General features: G+C 59.9%; 2 protein-coding genes across 6 annotated transcripts in view; both read right to left on the bottom strand.

Moving 5' to 3' along the window:
• The window catches only part of USP48 (ubiquitin specific peptidase 48), a 34,717-nt gene extending 29,423 nt beyond the window's left edge, over window positions 1–5,294 (bottom strand). For 2 of the 3 annotated variants that reach the window (XM_063176973.1, XM_063176974.1), the window contains exons 1-4: window positions 5,138–5,294; window positions 4,130–4,250; window positions 3,905–4,046; window positions 2,358–2,485 (exon numbers count right to left, since the gene is read on the bottom strand). In XM_063176973.1, coding sequence (XP_063033043.1) covers window positions 2,358–2,485; window positions 3,905–4,046; window positions 4,130–4,250; window positions 5,138–5,271 — 525 coding nt within the window. In that variant the 5' untranslated portion in view covers window positions 5,272–5,294. Of the gene's footprint in view, window positions 1–76; window positions 454–2,357; window positions 2,486–3,904; window positions 4,047–4,129; window positions 4,251–5,137 lie in introns of those variants that run through there. The other variant, XM_063176975.1, reaches the window with a different exon arrangement.
• A 941-nt stretch (window positions 5,295–6,235) lies between these two features.
• Window positions 6,236–14,398, bottom strand: part of HSPG2 (heparan sulfate proteoglycan 2) — a 49,976-nt gene continuing 41,813 nt past the window's right edge. For all 3 annotated transcript variants that reach the window (XM_063177186.1, XM_063177189.1, XM_063177187.1), the window contains 15 exons: window positions 14,244–14,343; window positions 14,050–14,159; window positions 13,868–13,976; window positions 13,690–13,788; window positions 12,472–12,693; window positions 11,600–11,832; window positions 10,846–10,948; window positions 9,586–9,720; window positions 8,864–8,917; window positions 8,696–8,771; window positions 8,480–8,558; window positions 8,304–8,374; window positions 8,113–8,196; window positions 7,880–7,983; window positions 6,236–6,627 (listed from right to left, as the gene is read on the bottom strand). In XM_063177186.1, coding sequence (XP_063033256.1) covers window positions 6,464–6,627; window positions 7,880–7,983; window positions 8,113–8,196; window positions 8,304–8,374; window positions 8,480–8,558; window positions 8,696–8,771; window positions 8,864–8,917; window positions 9,586–9,720; window positions 10,846–10,948; window positions 11,600–11,832; window positions 12,472–12,693; window positions 13,690–13,788; window positions 13,868–13,976; window positions 14,050–14,159; window positions 14,244–14,343 — 1,743 coding nt within the window. In that variant the 3' untranslated portion in view covers window positions 6,236–6,463. The remainder of the gene's footprint in view (window positions 6,628–7,879; window positions 7,984–8,112; window positions 8,197–8,303; window positions 8,375–8,479; window positions 8,559–8,695; window positions 8,772–8,863; window positions 8,918–9,585; window positions 9,721–10,845; window positions 10,949–11,599; window positions 11,833–12,471; window positions 12,694–13,689; window positions 13,789–13,867; window positions 13,977–14,049; window positions 14,160–14,243; window positions 14,344–14,398) is intronic.

Genomic DNA, 14,398 nt, shown 5'->3' with positions numbered 1-14,398 from the left:
TGAAAGAGAAAACCAAGTTCATTAACAATCCACCACAGCACAATCCCAGCCCTGTCACTAATTCACTGCTAATTACCCCAAGCCCTCCACACAGGCTGAGCTGAGGCTCCGTGAGCAGCATGGAAAATAAAGAACAGGCAGGAGAACTGAGGAAAACAGAGGAATTTGGCTAAAAGGAGAGTGAGGCCCTCGGTGTGGGAGCACAGCAGGAGCTGCCCTGGCTCCCTGCCAGCCCTGCTGGGGGCTTTGACTTCTGGCCTGCTCCTCCCAGGATTCTGGAAGGGATAAAAACCCTCCTGTGGAGCTTTCGAGCCCCTTGATCCTCCTCTTTGCAGCTGTCCCTGCTCAGATCAGAGCTGAGAAGAGAAATAAAAACACCCCAAAAATGAGAAGCTGTCCTTTGGGTGATCCCAGCAATGCTCCAGAGCTTCCCCACACCCAGCCCAGGGCCTTTCTCTTCTGCCCTGGTTCTTCTCTTCCACAAATAAACACGTTTTGGCCTCTCTCAGCTGCCCTTTGGTGTCCCTGGTCAGCTTCCTTCCTCTCCTGACCCTCCCAAGGAACACTTGCCAGTGCTCTGCTCTTGCTCCAAAACCTCCCATTACCTCTCCAAGTGGATTTCCCAGCCCTGCCCCTCTCCCAGGCTGTCTCCAGCTGCAGCCCCACAGGGCCCTGCAGCTCTCAGCTCCCACATGTTGCCCTGGAATTCTGGCTGGCTCCTGTGATCCACCTCCCCCTGAGGATCTCCTCACCCTTGGGAGGCCCTCTCACCACCCAACCCCCAGGAGGAGCAGCCCATGGAGCTCACTGGGACCCTCACTGCAGCTCTGGCCCCATCCCATCCCTCCTGGGTTCATCCCACCACTCCCCTGGCTCCTCCTGATCTGCACTTAGCACTTGCTAGCCTCATTCCATTGCTCCCTGGGCTCCTCCTTGTATCCCTGTATTCATCCCATTGTTTCATGTTGTGATCCTATCACTCCCTGGGCTCCTCCTGATCTCCCTGTCTCCACCCCATTGCCCCTGGGCCCCTCCTTATCTCTGCATCATCATCCCATTGTTCCAGGTCCTGATCCCATCACTCCCAGGGCTCTTCCTTGTCTCTCTGGCCTCATCCCATCACTCCCCATTCTCACTCTCTGGACTCCTCCTGATCTCCTTGGCCACATTCCATTGCTCCTTAGCCCCATCCCATCATTCCTGGGTTCCTCCTAACTCCCTGTCCTCACCCCAGTCCTCTTTGGGACCCTTCTGATCTCCCTCTCTGTCCCATTGCTCCCTGCTCTCCTCCTGATCTCCCTGTCCCCATCACATCACTCTCTGGACTCCTCATCTCCCTGGCCTCATCCCATCACTCCCCATTCTCACTCCCTCACTCCCTGGACTCCTCCTGATCTCCCTGGCCTCATTCCATTGCTCCTTAGCCCCATCCCATCATTCCATGGGTTCCTCCTATCTCCCTGTCCTCATCCCTCCCTTGGGATCTTCCTCATCTCCCTCTCTCCATCCCATTGCTCCCTGTTATCCTCCTTGTCTTCCTGGCCCCATCCCATCACTCCCCATTCTCACTCCCTCACTCCCTGGACTCCTCCTGATCTCCCTGGCCTCATTCTATTGCTCTTTAGCCCCATCCTATCATTCCATGGGTTACTCCTATCTCCCTGTCCTCATCCCATCATCCCTCCTTGGGACCCTCCTGATCCCATTGCTCCCTGATCTCCTCCTGATCTCCCTGTCCCCATCACATCCCTCCTTGGACTCCTCATCTCCCTGTCCTCATCCCATTCCTCCTTGGGACCCTCCTGATCCCACTGCTCCCTGTTCTCCTCCTGATTTCCTTGTCCCCATCACATCACCCCTTGGACTCCTCATCTCCCTGTCCTCATCCCATTCCTCCTTGGGACCCTTCTGATCTCTCTCTCTCCATCACATCCCTCCTTGGACTCCTCCTGATCTCCCTGTCTCCATCCCACTGCCCCTGGGCTCCTCCTTATCTCTGCATCATCATCCCATTGTTCCATGTCCTAATCCCATCACCCCCGGGGCTCTTCCTTGTCTCCCTGTCCTCATCCCATTCCTCCTTGGCACCCTCCTGATCCCATTGCTCCCTGTTCTCCTCCTGATCTCCTTGTCCCCATCACATCACCCCTTGAACTCCTCACCTCCCTGGCCCCATCCCATCCCTCCTTGGGCTTTTCTGATGTCCTGGTCCCCTCCTGTTTCCCCCTGCACTCTATCAGGGGCCCACAGCCCCACCTCCCCCTTCATGTTTGCAGCCAGACCCAGCTGGGATGATTCCCAGGGGTGATTCCCAGTTTCTGGAAGTGCCAGGAATCCCCCCACACACACACACACACCTGCTGCTGCCCCGTGTCCAGCCCCAGCGCCTTGACAAAGGCTGAGGGGTCGATGTAGCGCCGCTTGCTGTTCTGCAGCAGAGCAAACAGGTACTGCAGGTGCTCACAGATGGTCTGGGGCTCATAGTCTGGGAAAAAACACAAGGCACAGCAGGAATTCAGGGGGAGAAGGGATCGCTCCAAGTGTTTCACAACCAGTAAAAGTGATGGGCTTGGAAGGGAAAGTAGTTTTGAGTTGTCAGGAAAACTGAAGTGGATCGTGTAGGTGATGATAGCACATCCCAGCACAAGCTAAATAGAGAATAATTTAGGTTGGAAAAACCCTTAGGATCATCAAGTCCAACTGTAAATATTTACATTCTGCAACTTTCAGATAGGAGGGTGGAGCCAGGCTCTGTTCCCAGGGAGCAAGGGACAGGATGAGAGGAAATGACCTTGAGTTGCAGCAGGAGAGGTCTAGGTAGGGTTTAAAGGAAAATTCCTCCATGGAAAGGGTGGTCAGGCACTGGAACAAGCTGCTCAGGGCAGTGGTGGAGTTCCCATCCCTGGAAGTGCTCAAAACCTGTCTGGGTGTGGCAAATGGGTAGATGGGCTGATGGTGGGCTTGGCAGTGCTGAGGGAATGGTTGGATTGATAATCTTGGAGGAGTTCTCCAACCTTAGGGATCCCAAGATTCCATCCTGCAGTGCCCAGCATGAGCTATGAGTGAAGGGTTTACACAGCATGCACCAACTACCCCAAAAACAGCTTCTTATTTACCCCAGAAGGTGAAACATCATTTACAACCACCATGAAAGAGCTGAGGTGGCTGTGCTGACCCAGATCTCCAAGAGCAGAAAAATCTAGGAGACTTAATCCTGTGTGGGGCCCAAATTTCAGCCCTGCCACAGCACAGACCAACCCTGACCCACACATTCCACCCCCAGCACCACCAGCAGCCTTGGCAAGCAAGACCAAACCAAACCATTTTCAACCAGCTCAGATCACTCTGACCTAGGACACTGTCGTAGACATCTTTTATGGAAAATCCTTTCCTTAGGGTTTTTCCTCCTGAGAAGCTGAGAGGCCTCATGAACAAAATGTAAACATTGATTATCTGCTGCTGAGGAATGCAACAGGTGCATCTGGGATTGGTCTCATGTTGGTTGTTTGTAATTAATGGCCAATCACAGTCAGCTGACCCAGACTGTCTGAGACAGAAGCTTTTGTTATCATTTTTTATTATTCTATTCTTAGCCAGCCTTCTGATGAAATCCTTTCTTCTATTCTTTTAGTATAGTTTTAACGTAATATATATCATAAAATAACAAATCAAGCCTTCTGAAACCTGGAGTCAGATCCTCATCTCTTCCCTCATCCTCAGACCCCTGTAAACACGGTCACAGGACATCACCTGGATTAAGGTCAGTTCATCCCCAAAATCCAGATGATAGCTCCAAACCAACAGTGCAGGGACAGCCACAGCTTCCCCCACGAATCCTCCTGACCAGCCTAACGCCAAGGTGGGGTTTCAGGGTGGCAACAAACCCCTCACAGGTGCCACTCACCCGTGTCCTTGGGCACGCCGTCCCCGCAGGCGCTGGGGCACAGGTAGAGCGCCTGCCGCAGCTCCAGGTTCAGGAACCACATCTGCAGGAAGGTGTTGACGTAGCACGTGGCACCCAGGTTGGTCAGGCCCACAAAGGCGTTCTGGGGGGACAGAGAAAGAGCCAGCTGAGGTCACCTGCCCCGTCCCCAGCGTGTCCCTGGCCCCGTGGCCAGGGGTCGGGTACCTTCTTGCGGCGCTCGCAGTTGGGGTCGTCGATGTTGTGGAAGCTGTTCTCATCGATCTCGCCCAGCCACGCGTGCTCCCCGATGCCCACCAGGCAGTTGGGGTTCCCCCGGCAGTTCCTCCTGGGGAGACAGACGCCAGCTGTCACCCCCATGTCCCCTACAGACCCCAGCTGTCACCCCCATGTCCCCCAAGGGCTGGCACGGTGACAGTGTGGAGGGGGATATGGGGAAGCACCTAACGTTGAATGGGATGAGACACGGAAAACCCCCCCTCCCCAAAAACAGTGGTCGTGGGTGAGGAAGGAGGTGGAGAACCAGAGGGGGTTTTAGGTAAAAAAAGGGGATGCCAGGACCAAGGGGATCTGCTGTATCAGGGAAGCCAGGCAGGGACAGGGCTTGCCCCAACTCCAGGCAAGGAGATGGGTTCCCTTCAACCCACAGGGATCCCCCATAAATGGGGAGCCAGGCATAGAGGGGTCCCTACAACCCTGGGGTGGGAATATTTCCTTACATCTGAGAAGCCAGGTAAGAAGAAGGATTCCCTACAACCTCAAGGTTATCCTAAAAATGGGGAGGGACAAGCAAGGAGCGGGGCTCCCCACCACCCTATAGGAGCTCCCCTAAATCTGAAGAACCCACCCCACAACACCAGGGTGGTGCCCTGGATCTGCCTGGGAGCCAGGTTGGCATGAGGGTCTCCCACCACCCCAGGGGAGTTCCCCTACATCAGAGGAGCCAGAGAAGGAGAGGGGTTCCCCACAGCCCGGGGAGGGTCGGTGCCCTGTGTCTGAGCAGACAGACAGAAGTTCCCCCCCAGGCAAGGGAGCCCCACAAGGACACACAGGGCGCTGAGGGCCCAGCCCGGGGATGGGATCCCCCAGAAGAGAACACGGGGGAGCCTCCACCGACCCCGCGGGAGCCCGGCAGGGTTGGGGACCGCCCCGCGCCTCATGGCGGGAGGGAGCAGGGGCTCGGAGGGTTGTGTGCCCGGCCCGGCCCCGCGGTACCGGCAGGCTCCGCGCTGGCAGGGCTCCAGCCGGACGCGATAGGCCGCCTCGATGTGCTCCTGCGCCACCGCCTCGGGCGGCACCGTCTCGGTCCAGCGCCACGCCGCCTTCTCCAGCTGCAGCCGCGGCGCCATCGCTCCCGCCGGCGCCCCGGGGCTGCCCCGGCCCGGCGCGCTCCTCGTCCCGCTCCTCGTCCCGCTCCTCGCCCCGGTCCCGGCCCGGTCCCGGTCCCGCCCGGCCCCTCCCGCCGCCGTCAGGGCCGCTGACGCCACGAGCGCGACGCGGTGACGGCGCGAGGCACTGACGATATCGGGCCGCGACGCGCGGGGCTGGAGGCGGGGCCTCGCCATAGGGGCGTGGCTTGGGCGCGCCAGGTGCGGGCCCAAGGGGCGGGGCTTGAGCCCTAGGGGGCGTGGCTGTTATGCGCGGCCGGAGGGGGTGTGGCCTGTGCGCGTAGGGGGCGGGGCTCGCTTGTAATGAGGCGAAACTGATGCGGTGTGGGCGTGGCCTGTGGCCAGACGGACGTGGCCTATTGCACAGCGGGCGGAGCTCGATGCATTGTGGGCGGGGCCTGTGTCATGTGGGTGGGGGCTGTGACGCGGGGCGCGCTGGGTCCCACCACCCGCACCGCGCCCCCAGAGCCCCCCCAGAGTTCCCCAGCCCCCTGCACCCCCCCAGACCCCTCTGAGCCCCCCAGCCCTGCACCCCTGCCAGACCCCTTTGCACCTGTGTCATCTCCCGCAGCCCCCCACGCCATAGGACCCCCTGAGCTCCCACACCCCCAAACCATATCCCACACCCCATACCGCACCCCAATACCGTAATCCTCCCTGTACCAGAACCTCCCGGGCTCGTACACCCCTGCACTCCCTAAATCCTCCCACTGCACCCCTCCCCTGCACCCCCACAGCCCCCCCAAACCATCCCGCTCACACCACGCCCCTACAGCCCCCCTACATCCCCACCCCTCACGCTCCCATCCCATCACTCCCGTACCCCCACACCGCCCCCACAGCCCCCCCAAACACGGCCGCCGCACTGGTTGTCTCTCCTTTAATTGCTGTCCCCGCGGGGGGGTCCCCGCGGCACCCCGATTGTCCCTCGCGCCCCCACCCCGCCGCCACCCCGGGGGGCACCCAGGCGGCCCGGCCGCCCCGGCAAACAGTTTCGGGGGGCCGGTGGAAGGGGGGTGTAAACATTATTGGGGGTCCCGGCCCCCTCCCCCAGAGTCACCCCGGGGCAGCGAAGCACCGTTTCCTCCTGGTGGTTTGTTTTTGGAAAAGAATAAACTTGGCCAAATTCCCCCCAAACCCTGTTTCGGGGGGGTTAGGAGGGGCAGGGGGGCACGGGGGAGCCCCCCAGGGCGCCGTGCCGGAGGTCGATGGGGTGTCGGGGGATGCCGGCGGACTCCAGCGCCAGTCCCCGCACGCAGCCCGAGATGCCGGAGCTGAACTTGCCGCCGGTCAGGGCGCGGGGGTCGGGGGCGCCGCCTGCGGGTACGGGAGGCGATGGGTGAAGGCACGGCTGGGCCCGGCCCCCTCCGGGCCGGGACACCTGCCCAGGTCTGTCCTGTGTCCCGCCAGGTGTCCCCACCCCATGTGCCACCACCCAGGTGTCCCATCCTGAGCCTCTCCCTGCCCCCCATCCTCTGCTCCACCCCGTGTCCAGTCCGTGTCCCATCTCATGTTCCACTGGTGTCTTATCCCAAGTGTCATCGCATGTCCATCCCCTGTCCCACTCCATCTCCATCCCCTGTGCCACCCCATGCCTCACCCCATCTATCCCACATCCATCCCATGTCCCATCCCATGTCCATACCGTGTCCCATTCTGTGTCCCATATCCCACCCTGTATCCATGTCCCACCCCATGTCCATCCCATGTTCCACTTCATGTCCATCCCCTGTCCCACCCCATGTCCATCCAGTGTCACATCATGTGTCCATCCTGTGTCCCACCCGGTATCTGTGTCCCATCCCATGTCCAGCCCCTGTCCTATCCCATGCCCATCCTGTGTCCCACCCCATGTCCATTCTGTGTCCCATATCCCACCCCATATCTGTGTCCCACCCCCCATCTTTCCCGTGTCCCACTCCATGTCCCTCCCATGTCCCACCCCATGCCCATGCCACATCTACCCCGTATCTGTGTCCCACCCCATGTCCATCCTGTGTCCCATATCCCACCCCATATCTGTGTCCCCCCCCACGTCTTTCCCATGTCCCACTCCATGTCCCTCCCATGTCCCACCCCATGCCACATCTACCCTGTATCTGTGTCTCACCCCATGTCCAGCCCCTGTCCCACCCCATGCCCATCCCATGTCCCATTCTGTGTCCATGCCACATCCCACCTTGTTTCTGTGTCCCCTCCCATGTCCATCCCATGTCCCACCCCATGTCCATGCCATATCCACCCCGTATCTGTGTCCCACCCCATGTCCATCCTGTGTCCCATTCTGTGTCCATCCTGTGTCCCATCCTGTATCTGTGTCCCACCCCATGTCCATCCCGTGTCCCACCCCATGTCTATCCCATGTCCCATTCTGTGCTCATGCCATATCCCACTTCATGTCCATCCTGCGTCCCACCCCATGTCCATCCCCTGTCCCACCCCACGCCTCACCCCATCTACCCCACATCCACCCCGTGTCCATCCCACGTCCATCCCACACCCACCCCGTGTCCATTTGTGCCCCAACCCATGCCACCCCATGTCCCCCCGTGTCCCCAGTCCCACGTACCCACGTAGACGCTGCCCTCGGTGTTGGCCATGACGTTGGATCCGGGTGATTCCCCGCTCACCGGCTCCTCTCCATCCACCTGGAGCTGCCCACGCCGGCCCTCCCTGCGGGGCACCGTCAGCACCTGCACCCCCTGCCTCACCCCGTGCCACCCCCAGACCCCTGCCCACCTTGTCACCATCAGCACCTGCACCCCCTGCCCCGCCCCGTGCCACCCCCAGACCCCTGCCCACCTTGTCACCGTAACCCGGTGCCACTCGCCGTCATTGACGGGGTCTTCAGAGGTGATGGTGGCCTCGCCGCTGCCCAGCTGGTAGCTGTGGGTGGCACGGTGTCAGTGTGCACGGTGTCAGTGTGCAGGGCACCTCGGGGGGCACCCCGTGGGCTCAGGGGTGCCACACGTCACCCCATGGTCCCCCCTCACCTGAACACCAGGTGCCCATCCTTCAGCCCTAGGCCAAGGAAATCTTTGGCTTTTCCGCCCTCACCGGGCTCCTGTGGGCACAGAGGGGGGTGAGAAGGGGGCACACGGACCCCCAGCCCGAGGGGTCCCACACGTGGTGCCCCCTGTGCCCCCTGTCCCCCTGTCCCCTGTCTCACCACGCCGTGCCACAGCAGCAGCCCCTGGGCGCTGCGCGTCCGCAGCTCCAGCTCGATGGTCTCGGGAGCCTCGGGGGGGCTGCAAGGGGAGGAGGTGAGGGGGGCAGCACCCAAAATGGGGGTGGTGCCGTGGGGGGGAGCGCAGCACCCCAAAAATGGGGGTGCTATGAGGGGGGGGGGGTGCAGCACCCACTCGGGGTGTCCTGTGTCACTCACCCACGGGGGAAGAGGTGCCCGGGGAGGGCCAGGTAGGAGCCGTCCTGGAATGCGGCGCTGAACTGCCCGGGGGCGTCTGCGGGGAGATGGGGGGTCAGGGGGGATGGGAGGAAGGGGGTCCCACCTGCATTTTGGGGGGAAAAAGGGGAAATGGGAACAGGGACCCACCGCCACCCCCGCTGCCCTCCTGCCAGTCCTGCTCCAGCTCTGCCAGCGCCGAGCCTGCAGGAGAAAAAGGGGTAAAGGGGGGACATGAATCACCTTGGTGTCCCCAAGTGTCCCCCTCAACACGTCCCCATGTGTCTCTAGTTGTTCCAGGCATCCCCAAGTATCCCCCAAGTGTATATCCTCAGCAGTGTCCCCAGGTGTCCCCCATGTCCCCAGGTGGCTGCACTTATTCCCAGGTATTCCCCAAGCGTGTGTCCCTGCCATGTGCCCAGGTGTCCCTCTGTGTCCCCAGTCAATCCCCAAGGGTCTCCAGGTATCCCCAGGTGTCCCCCCCATGTCCCCAGGTGTTTCCAAATGTTGTCATGTGTCCCCATGTATGTCCCTAAGTGACCTCCTTCATGTCCCCAGATGTCTTCCCCTGTCCCCAAGTTTCCCCACATGTCCCAAACCATCTCCAAGTGTCCCCAGATATTTCCAAGCATTCCCCAAGTGTGCGTGTCCCTTGTGTCCCTTGTGTCTCTGGGTGTCCCCATGTCTTTCCTTTGTCACCCCCATGTCCTCCAGTGACCTGAGATGTCCCACCGTGTCTTCAAGAGTCCCCAGGTGTCCCCCCATGCCCCTCCATGTGTTCCCCCTCACTGTGCTGGCAGTGTCCCTGCATGCTCCCTGTGTCCCCAGGTGTCCCCAAGTTGTCCCCCCCTGTCCCTGTGCTGTCCCCTCACGGTGCTGGCAGCGGGCCCCGCTGTGTCCCGGGGGGCAGTGGCAGGAGCCATGGACACAGGAGCCACCGTGCAGGCAGGGCCGGGACAGGTGACAGCCTTCGGCCTCCTCCTCCTCCTCATCCTCGCAGCGCGGGCCTGGGGACAGCAGGACACGGTCACTGCAGGTGACAGGTCAGTGTGCACGGCACACATGGGCGCGGCCCATGGGGCACGCTGGGCACAGGCGTGTGCAGTGAACAGTGTGAACTGAGTGTGCACACACATGGCACAGGTGTGTGCAGTGAACAGGTGTGAACTGTGTGCAAATGCACAGGAGTGTGCAGTGAGCAGTGTGAAATGTGCATGTGCACATGGCCCAGGTGTGTGCAGTGAGCAGGTGTGAACTGTGTGCACACACACAAAATGTACACACAGCGCACACACACACAGGTGCAGTGCATGTGCACACATACAAATGCACATGCAGTACACACACACTGCACACACGCATACACACATGCAGTAATGCAGATGCAGTGCACACATGCATACACACATGTGCAGCACACACATGCAGTAATGCACACGCAGTAATGCACACGCACTGCACACATACATACACACATGTGCAGCACACATGCAGTAATGCACACACACATACACACAGAATAATGCACACACTGCACACACTCACTGCACACATACATACACACATGTGCAGAACACACATGCAGTAATGCACACACTGTGCACACGCACACACATAGTAATGCACACACACTGAACACATACATACACAAATGTGCAGCACACACACGTGCAACACACACGTGCAGTAATGCACACACACCACACACACACTGCACAGACACATACACACACGCAGTAATGCACACATACAGTAATGCACACACAGCACACACACACAGTAATGCACACACTGTGCACACACACACACATAGTAATGCACACACACTGAACACATACATACACACGTGCAGCACACACACGTGCAACACACACACGTGCAGTAATGCACACACACTGCACAGACACATACACACACGCAGTAATGCACACATACAGTAACGCACACACAGCACACACACGCAGTAATGCACACACGTGCAGCACACACATGCAGTAATGCACACACAGCTCACACAGTAATGCACATGCAGCGCACGCACACACACGTGCAGCACACACATGCAGTAATGCACATGCACTGCACACCCGCGTGCAAACGCCCCCAGCCCAGCCCCGTGTCCCCGCTCTCACCGCGGCTCCCCGGCCGGCACGGGGCGCGGTGGCCGCAGGGCCGCACCCCCCGGCTGCGCAGGAACCGCTCCCGCAGCTCCAGGCGCTTCCCGCTGACCGACACCTGAGGGGACACCGCGGGGACACCGCCACCGTCACTGTCACTGCCCTGCCGCCGGCAGCACTGCCCGACCGGGACACCAGTGAGGGGCACCACTCCAATGAGGGGACACCAACAAGGGGACACCAATGGCACCGTCACCCAGCTACGGGGGTCACTTCCAACCAAGGGGACACCAAGGAGAGGTGTCACCAACCCGATGAGTGGACATCAACAAGGGGACACCAACGGCACCATCCCCCAGCCATGGGAGTCACTTCCAACCAAGGGGACACCAAGGAGAGGTGTCACCAACCCGATGAGTGGACATCAACAAGGGGACACCAACGGCACCATCCCCCAGCCATGGGAGTCACTTCCAACCAAGGGGACACCAAGGAGAGGCATCACTAACCCAGTGAGGGAACTCCAACAAGGGGACATGAAGGGAAGTCACCTCCCCAACAAAGGGGTCACCACCCAACCAAAGGGACACCACCAACAGGGTCATCTGCCCCACAGGGTCATCTTCCCCACAGGGTCATCAGCCCAACAAGGGGACATCAGTGGGGGCCACCTCCCTCCCCACCAAGGGGATCATGTCCCCAGTATGGGGGAATCCCCTCCCCACCTGAGGGTTCCCCTGCCCTCCGAGGGGACACAAGGGGGTCTCACCTCTCCGATGCAGCCGCGGAAGGAGGCGTTGGTGGGGGGACGCAGGGGGGGCTCGGTGCCCCCCAGGTACAGGGGGCTGCGCAGGTTGAGCCCCTGGCTCTTGCCGGGCGAGGAGCGTTTCACCGGGACGGCATCGTCCACCACCAGTGTCCCGTCCTTGTGGATCCGCTCAGCTGTCACCCAGTGCCACTGGCCCAGGGCCACCGGCTCTGTGCTCCGCAGCACGGCCGGGCCTGTGGGGACAGGGGGTACTGTTATGGGGGGTGACAAGGGACACTCATGGACCTGAGATGTGCCCTGGGTGATGCTTGGGGACCAGAATGACTCCCAAGGGCCCCAGCGACATTTGGGGACCCCAATGGTGCCAGGGGACCCCTCTGTGGCTCAGGGACTTCTTTCATGAACCCTGGTAATGCTGTGTCACCCTGTCACAGACACGTTTTATGAAAAATCCTTTCCTTAGGATTTTTTCCTCCTGAGAAGCTGAGAGGCCTCAGCAACAAAATGTAAACATTGATTATCTGCTGCTGTGGAATTCAACAGGTGCATCTGTGATTGGTCTCATGATTGTTTCTAATTAATGGCCAATCACAGTCAGCTGGCTTGGACTTTCTGTCCAAGCCACAAGCCTTTGGTATTCATTCTTTTTCTATTCTGAGCTGCCAGCTGATGAAATCCTTTCTTCTATTATTTTAGTATAGTTTTAATACAATATATATCATAAAATAATAAATTAGCCTTCTGAAACATGGAGTCAGATCCTCATCTCTTCCCTCATCCTAAGACCCCTGTAAACACGTTCACATCACCCCCTCACTCCCCCAGTCCTCGGTGCCACCTGTCCCCAGTGTCCCCTGCCCCGTGCCACCCACCTGAGCCCAGCTCGTAGCGGAACTCGAGGTGGCCACCGATCATGGCCAAGGCCACGTAGTCCTCGACAGGGGCGGCTTTGCCAGCGCTGAAGAGCAGGAGCCCGTCGGGAGCCAGGGGCAGGAACTCAACCTCCAGCCGCAGCTCGTGGTGCACGTTGGTGAGGGGCGGGTACGAGACGAAGGCTCCCTCCTCATCGAACGACGGCACGTTCACCACCTCACCTGCACATCCCAGTCAGCGCCCAGTGTAGGACCTCACCATCCCCAGGGTGAGACCTCCAGCCCCATCTTCAGAGCAACACCCATCCACAGCCTTCATCCCCAGGGTGGGACAACATCCATCCATCCATCCATCCATGGATCCTTGGATCCATCCATCCATGGATCCATCCATCCATCCATCCATCCATCCATCCATCCATCCATCCATCCATCCATCCATCCATCCACGATCCATCCATCCATCCATCATCCATCCATCCATCCATCCATCCATCCATCCATCCATCCATCCATCCACCCATCCATCCACCATCCATCCATGCATCCATCCACCCATCCACCATCCATCCATCCATCCATCCATCCATCCACCCATCCATCCACCATCCATCCATCCATCCATCCACCCATCCACCATCCATCCATCCACCCATCCACCATCCATCCATCCATCCATCCATCCATCCATCCATCCATCCATCCACGATCCATCCATCCATCCATCCATCATCCATCCATCCATCCATCCATCCATCCATCCATCCATCCACCATCCATCCACCATCCATCCATCCATCCATCCATCCATCCATCCATCCATCCATCCATCCATCCATCCATCCATCCATCCATCCATCCATCCATCCCTCCCCAGCCTCTATCCCCAACCTCCAACCCCACAGTGTCACCCAACGTCCAACCCCATGGTGAGACCCAACCTACATCCCCAGGATGGGACCCCAGCCTCCATCCCCATGGTGCCCATTTTCCTGGCTGGTCCTTACCTCTTGCCAGTGTCCCCAAGGTGGTACCCAGCCCCATGCCATCCCCATGTCACCAGGGCAGTCCCAGCCATGTCCCCATCTCCCTGGAGTGGTCCCCAATCCCACACCCACTTCACCAAGGTGGTCCTAGCCATGTCCTCATTTCCCTGGGTGGTCCCCACCATGTCCCCATGTCCCAGGATGGTGCCAGCAGTGTCCCTGTGTTGCTCACCCTCGGTGCACCTCTCCCCAGTCTTGCCCAGGTGGCACCGGCAGGTGTAGCCCTGCCCGTCCGGCCTGTTGACGCAGGTGGCATCAGGCCCACACGCCTCTGTGGGGTGAGAAGCCATGAGCACCCATCCTGAAGGGACCTGGAATGATGTCCCCATGGAGGGAGTGGCGTCACCTACCCGGGTGACAGTGCAAGGCCTGTGAGTACTCGCAGTTGCTGCCAGTGAAGCCGTGGGGACATCGGCAGACGTAGGTGCCGCTCTCGTCGTCCTGGCACACGCCGCCGTTCTGGGTGAGGGGTGACACGGGTGTCAGCATGGGCAGGGATGGGTGGGCATCACCTCCTCCCCTCCAAACTCACCTGGCACGGCCGGTCCTGGCAGGTGGGACAATTGGTGACACCGTGTGCCTGCAGGTCCATGTCCCCAAAGGCCACATCTTCGCCTTGGATGCGGAGCTGGCGCACGCAGCCTGTGGGGCGGTGGAGATGGGCAGAACTGTCACATGATGCCCAGCACCCCCTCACCCTGGTGCCCCCCAAAACCCCTCACTCACCCATGAAACCCCGGCTGAGCCCCGTCTTTGCCACAGCGCCGATGTCGGGGTACCCGCCCAGGTACAGCTCCTCATTCAGATCCAGCCCTCGAAACTTCCCCTGCAGGCACACGAGGGTGGGCACCAGCTCCAGCCCCCTGACCCCCTCCCCACCG

Source organism: Melospiza melodia, chromosome 26, assembly GCF_035770615.1.
Source record: "Melospiza melodia melodia isolate bMelMel2 chromosome 26, bMelMel2.pri, whole genome shotgun sequence".
NCBI classification, from domain to species: Eukaryota; Metazoa; Chordata; class Aves; order Passeriformes; family Passerellidae; genus Melospiza; species Melospiza melodia.
Note: the sequence above shows the minus strand (reverse complement) of the source record. Positions and strands in the feature narration are given on the sequence as shown.